At 40.0% G+C, this 6538-nt stretch overlaps 1 protein-coding gene across 1 annotated transcript; it reads left to right on the top strand.

Annotated features, from left to right (window-relative positions):
• Window positions 1-1216: 1216 nt before the first annotated feature.
• On the top strand, window positions 1217-2259 carry C1GALT1C1 (C1GALT1 specific chaperone 1). The gene has a single exon (XM_020886552.2). It carries the CDS (start codon window positions 1280-1282, stop codon window positions 2231-2233), a length of 954 nt encoding a protein of 317 aa, XP_020742211.2. The 5' UTR covers window positions 1217-1279; the 3' UTR covers window positions 2234-2259.
• Window positions 2260-6538: the final 4279 nt, after the last annotated feature.

Below are 6538 nucleotides of genomic sequence, written 5' to 3'. Positions count from 1 at the left end.
CTGGAAGTTCACGGTTCATGTATTGCTGAAGTCTGACTTGGAGAATTTTGAAAGTAGGAAATACATTTATTGACGTGTTATTTTCACACTTATGTCTTCATGGGTAGTAATGTACCCAAAGCTGTGTGAGTACTCAATGAGAAATCATTTTCAGCAAGTAGAGTGGGGTTGGTTTTTTTTTTTTTTAAGGTTGGCATTTTTCCCTCCCATAGAAGGAAAATGTTTACTATTCATTAAACATTTTGAATGCAACAACCATAATTTTTCAGGTTTAATTTAGTAGCAGACTTGACTAATAGGAATTCACAGTTTCAAGGCTAAGATTAAGTAAGAATTAATGAACCTCTTTAAAGTGCTATGGTTAATTCAAAATTGTTCCTTTAATCCCTAAGTTGTGTATGATGGACTCTTTTGCCATGTCAGGACCTCCAACCAGACTCCTCTTACCCTGAGATTTCTTAGCCAAGAGTAATGGAGTAGATGGCCCTTTTGTCCTCTAGCAGATCGTCCCAACCCAGGCCCTGAACCCATGTCTCCTGCTTTGGAGGTGAATTCTTTACCGCTGAGCCACCAAGGAAGCCCAAGGTTAATTCAACTTAACATAAAATATAATCAAAACACCAGTTCAATATGTTAATGTGTAAATGTAGCAATGATTAAGTAAACAAGTGCTGAACTTATTTACTTGTTAGGTAAAGCCAAACCAAACCAAAACAAAACAGAAACACATACACACACACACACACACACACACACACACACACACACACACACACACTTAGCTACAACACCGAGAAGAAAATTCCAATAATTTTGTTAGGAAGACATGTATCTTACTGTTATGTTAATTATGGTTTGAAAAATTTGCACCCCGGATAGGGTGACTTGAATCTAGAAATCTGTTTTTGATTGGTTAAAATCAGTTTTATTGTTTATCGTTCAGTGTAAAATCTTCAATAGGGTTCTAGGGTGGACCAGTGGGCAGGGTTTAACCATCCTGACTGGTTAGACCCAGTGATAGTGAAATACAGTATCCTAATTAAATATGATCCAAGCTCTATGTGGAAACTCTTTCTTTTACATGCAGAGGGCGGCTCCGCCTGCCTGCCCAGGGCTCCTTGGCCCCCGCCCAGGGGCCCGCAGGTTGCTTCTTGCCGTCCTCCACCTTCAGCCGAACCAACGAGGACACCGCCTGCGTCTAACGAGCAGCCTGGAACGTATCCGAGGGCGCTCGAAAGTGAGAGGAAAGCCGTGTGCGCCATACCGGACGTGGGGGAAAATGCTTTCTGAAAGCAGTTTGTTTTTGAAGGGGGTACTGCTCGGAAGCATTTTTTGTGTTTTGATGACTATGCTAGGACACATTAGGATGGATTATGGAAAGAGAAGGCGCCACTATGAGCATCACCACCTACAAGCTCCTGATGAAGATATCTTGAAACTTGCGGAGGATGAACGCACGAACCTCAGTAAAAGCTTTCGGGTGTACTGTATCATCCTTGTGAAACCGAAGGATGTGCGTCTCTGGGCCGCCGTAAAGGAGACGTGGGCCAAACACTGTGACAAAGCAGAGTTCTTCAGTTCTGAAAATGTTAAAGTGTTTGAGTCAGTTAACATGGGAACTAATGACATGTGGTTAATGATGAGAAAAGCTTACAAATATGCCTTTGATAAATATGGAGACCAATACAACTGGTTCTTCCTTGCACGCCCCACTACGTTTGCTATTATTGAAAACTTAAAGTACTTTCTGCTAAAAAAGAATTCATCACAACCTTTCTATCTAGGCCACACTGAAAAATCTGGAGATCTTGAATATGTGAGTGTGGGAGGAGGAATTGTCTTAAGTATAGAGTCAATTAAAAGACTTAACAGCCTTCCCAGTATTCCTGAAAAGTGTCCTGAAAAGGGAAGGAAGGTTTGGGACGTATCTGAAGATAAGCAGCTTGCAGTCTGCCTGAAATATGCTGGAGTGTTTGCAAAAAATGCAGAAGATTCTAAAGGAAAAGATGTGTTTAATACCAAATCTGTTGGGATTTTTATTAAAGAGGCAATGACTAATCATCCCAACCAGGTGGTGGAAGGATGTTGTTCAGATATGGCTATTACTTTTAATGGGCTGACGTATAATCAGATGTATGTGATGATGTATGGGGTATATCATCTAAGAGCATTTGGGCATGTTTTCAGTGATGTGTTGGTTTTCCTACCTGTGAATGCTTCTGACAATGATTGAGAAGTAAAACAAGAATATGTATATTATCACTGTGTAAGACACATGTTGTCATTATTTGTGGTAAAACTATATACCCAACACAGCAGTATGTTTCCTTGTTTTCTTTCTTTTCCCCTTTTTTTCAGTTTGGTGACACTGGTTTATTTGCACATTGAAGTTTAGTAGTACAGTTTCAATTAGGGTGAAGTTTTTTTCTTGAAGTTTATGAAAATTTTATGTGTCAGGAAGAAATGTTTTAAGAATGATAATTTTAGAAATAAAGGATATACTTATAAATCATGTATTATTTTATGTGGTAAGTGTATTATAATTTATGTGGTAAATTCTAAATTATGAATGTTAGAAATCTGTGGCACATATTTTTGCTGATTGGCTATATTGGTATATGTGCTATGCTGAGTTGCTCGGTTGTGTCTGACTCTTTGTGACCCCATGGACTATAGCCCTCCAGGCACCTCTGTCCATGGGGATTATCCAGGCAAGAATATTGGAATGGGTTGCTGTGCTCTCCTCCAAGCGATCGTCCCAACTCAGGGGTCGAACCCAGGTCTCAGGCTTTGCAGGCAGATTCTTTTATCATGCGATCCACTAGGGAAGCCCCCAAATACTGGAGTGGGTAGCCCATCCCTTCTGCAGAGGGTCTTGCCGACCCAGGAATCCAGTCTGGGTCTCCAGCATTGGAGGCAGATTCTTCACCAGCTGAGCTACCAGGGAAGCCCTATATTGGTATATAGAAACGTAGAAATGAATTGTAGTGCTTTGATGACTTAGCTGAAATGAAATCTCTGAAAGTGTGCTCAAGGAGGACTCAGTGGTGGTGCTCCTCAGTAATCACGTCACTTTCACAGATGTCAGGCTGTTTTCTTGTCCTGTGTTGTCAGCATCTGGAGGCAAAGTCCTTCTAAATCAGTTTTGAAGTTTACTTTGGCAGAGATTGTATACAGAGGTGTGTACTGTTTCAGAGGTAGAAAACCATGTTTTTTGTTGTTCGGTCACTCAGTTGTGTCTGACTCTTTGTGACCCCGTGGGTTGCAGTATGCCAGGGTTCCCTGTTCTTCACCATCTCCTGGAGCTTGCTCAAACTCATGTTCAGTGAGTCAGTGATGCCTTCCAACCATCTCGTCCTCCATTGTTCCTTACTCCTTGTGCCTTCAATCTTTCCCAGCGTCTGGTCTTTTCTAATGAGTCGGCTCTTTGAATCAGGTGGCCAAAGTATTAGAGCTTCAGCTTCAGCATCAGTCCTTCCAATGAATATTCAGAACTTATTTCCTTTATGATTGACTGGTTTGATCTCCTTGCAGTCCAAGAGACTCTCAAGAGTCTTCTCTAACACCACAGTTCAAAAGCATCAATTCTTTGGTGCACAGCCTTCTTTATGGTCCAACTCTCACAGCCATACATGACTACTGGAAAACCATAGCTTTAACTATACAGACCTTTGTTGGCAAAGTAATGTCTCTGCTTTTTAATATGCTGTCTACGTTGGTCATAACTTTTCTTCCAAGGAGCAAGTGTCTTTTAATTTCATGGCTGCAATCACCATCTGCAATGATTTTGGAGCCCAGAAAAATAAAGTCAGCCACTGTTTCCATTGTTTCCCCATCTGTTAGCCATGAAGTGATGAGAACAGATGCAATAATCTTCATTTTTTCGAATGTTGAGTTTTAAGCCAGCTTTTTCACTGTCTTCTTTCACCTTCATCAAGAGGCTATTTAATTCTTCTTCACTTTCTGCCATAAGGATGTTGTCCTCTGCATATCTGAGGTTATTGATATTTCTCCTGGCAATCTTGATTCCAGCTTATGCTTCATCTAGTCTGGCATTTTGCATGATGTATTCTGCATAGAAGTTAAATAAGCAGGGTGACAATATACAGCCTTGCCATACTCCTTGCCCAATTTTGACCCAATCTGTTGTTCCCTGTGGTTCTAACTGTTGTTTCTTGACTTGCATACAGGTTTCTCAGGAGGCGGTAAAGTGGTCTGGTATTCCCATCTCTTTAAGAATTTTCCGAGTTTGTTGTGACCCACACAGTCAAAGGCTTTAGTGTAGTCAATGAAGCAGAAGGAGATGTTTTTCTGGAATCTGCTTGCTTTCTCTGTGATACAACAGATGTTGGCAATTTGATCTCTGGTTCCTCTGCCAGAGGAAAGGTATGCAGAGGTGTGAACTATTTCAGAGGTAGGAAATCATGTTTTTGGGTTTAAATAATCTGATACTTAGAAGGAGGAGAGCTGTGGGAAGTGATGATTGTGATTAACCTGAACATGCCAGTTTGCCTGATACATGGACATGTTTAGTCCATTTTAGTTTATTATTGCTGTTGCTAATGTTACCATAATAGATGAAATCAACTTCTTGAAAGGAAAGTAGGTTTGATTAGAAAGAGAGAAGTAGATGTTATTTAGGCAGTATCTAAGCACCATGTAAAGGGAAGATCTGAAAGGGGTGGTGGTCACTGGGGGGGAATTCAGACCTTTGAAGGTCAGTGGAGGATGTATGTGTGCAGAAAATGGGATAAAAGTTACCTGAATAATCCTATGCACTTTCAGCTCTCTCTGGTTCAGCCCTACTCGCGATCCTGGTCTTTCAGGCAGCCTATGCTAATTTTAGAGAAAGACCCATCCTCATTCTAGACTAAGTAGGTATGAGTATGTTTTTCCTATGGACATGAGCTGTTAGCCACTTTCTTTGTGTTGGATTTCAGCTCTTACAATTTCTCCTTCTTACTTCAATATCAGGGTGTGAGTCTACAGTTCAAATAAAAGATTAGGGTTAATGGATCTGGGACCTTGGTTTGTGAATTTCTGTCTTCTGGTTTTAAGTTGATAAGGCAACAGGAGATGCATTTTCTACCAGGGTTTCCCTTACACACAATTAAGTATCATCTTATCTTCTGCAGGTGTTTCTCTTTCCAGTACCTTTTCCCTGTTAGCCTAATTGCACAAGGTTAGACATAAAGTCCAGAGAAGGCAATGGCACCCCACTCCAGTACTCTTGCCTGGAAAATCCTGTGGATGGAGAGGCCTGGTCGGCTGCAGTCCATGGGGTCGCTGAGAGTCTGACACGACTGAGCGGCTTCACTTTCACTTTCCACTTTCATGCACTGGAGAAGGAAATGGAAACCCACTCCAGTGTTCTTGCCTGGAGAATCCCAGGGACGGGGGAGCCTGGTGGGCTGCCATCTATGATGTCGCACAGAGTTGGACACGACTGAAGAGACTTAGCAGCAGCAGCAGCAGCAGACGTAAAGTCTCCTCAACCAACTTTATAGATGAGCGACTATCCTTACTGGTTTTCTGCATGCAGGACTGTCAAGTACAGACAGAGATGTACTGAGGTCTTTAATTACAACAATTGATGTGTTTATTTCACCTTACAATTCTATCTTTTTTTTTTTTTTTTTGCATCATGTATTTTGATGCTTGCTCTGTTTTTAGGGCCATACCTGTTCAGGATTATTATATCTTCTTGAAAACTGACCCCTTTATCATAATATGATGCCTCTCTTTATCTCTGCTAAGTTTCCTTGTTCTGAATTGTGCTTTGTCCAACATTAACATAGTGAATCTGTCTTTCTTTGGATCAGTGTTAGCATGGTATATCTTGATCCATTTACTTTGAGTCTATTTATGCTTTTTATTTGTAGTGAATTCTTGCAGAGAGCATATAATTGAGAATTCTTGGTTTATCCACTCTGACATCTCTGTTTTTTGCTTTTTTGTTTAGACCATTTACATTTAAGGTGGTTACTGCTATAGTGGTATTAATAGCTACTTTGTAATTACTTGTCATTCATTGTACTTGTTCTTTTTTCTCCCCTCCCACCTTTTTTTTAATCTCCTCTGATTTTGATTGAGCATTTAATATTATTTTTCTATCTTTCATTAGCATATCAATTATACGTCATTTTCTTGGATTGCCCTAGAGTTTGAAGTATATATTTACAACTAAGTATGTCTATTTTCAAATAACACTATACCACTTCACTGTTTGCATAGGTATTTTACAACACTGTGTTCTCCGTTCCTCCCTTCCATCCCTGGTAAAATAACTGGGATTCGTTTCACTTATGCACAGTATACATTGATGCAATACTTTTTGCTCTTATTAATTTGAACAGTTATTATATCATTAAGAAAAAGAAGAAGAAAGTTTGATTTTACCTTCATTTATTCTTTCTCTGATACTCTTCATTTCTTTATGTACGTCACCTATATAATATTTCTTATCTCTGGAAAAGCTTGAAAAAATTTCTTGCAGAAAAAGTCTCTACACGGTACATTTCTTCAGTTTTTGTATGTT

The sequence above is a fragment of the Odocoileus virginianus genome, chromosome 4 (assembly GCF_023699985.2).
Source record: "Odocoileus virginianus isolate 20LAN1187 ecotype Illinois chromosome 4, Ovbor_1.2, whole genome shotgun sequence".
NCBI classification, from domain to species: domain Eukaryota; kingdom Metazoa; phylum Chordata; class Mammalia; order Artiodactyla; family Cervidae; genus Odocoileus; species Odocoileus virginianus.
Note: the sequence above shows the minus strand (reverse complement) of the source record. Positions and strands in the feature narration are given on the sequence as shown.

Excerpts from the sequence above, each read along its gene's own strand:
- C1GALT1C1 (XM_020886552.2), top strand. The coding sequence starts at position 1,280 with ATGCTTTCTGAAAGCAGTTTGTTTTTGAAGGGGGTACTGCTCGGAAGC.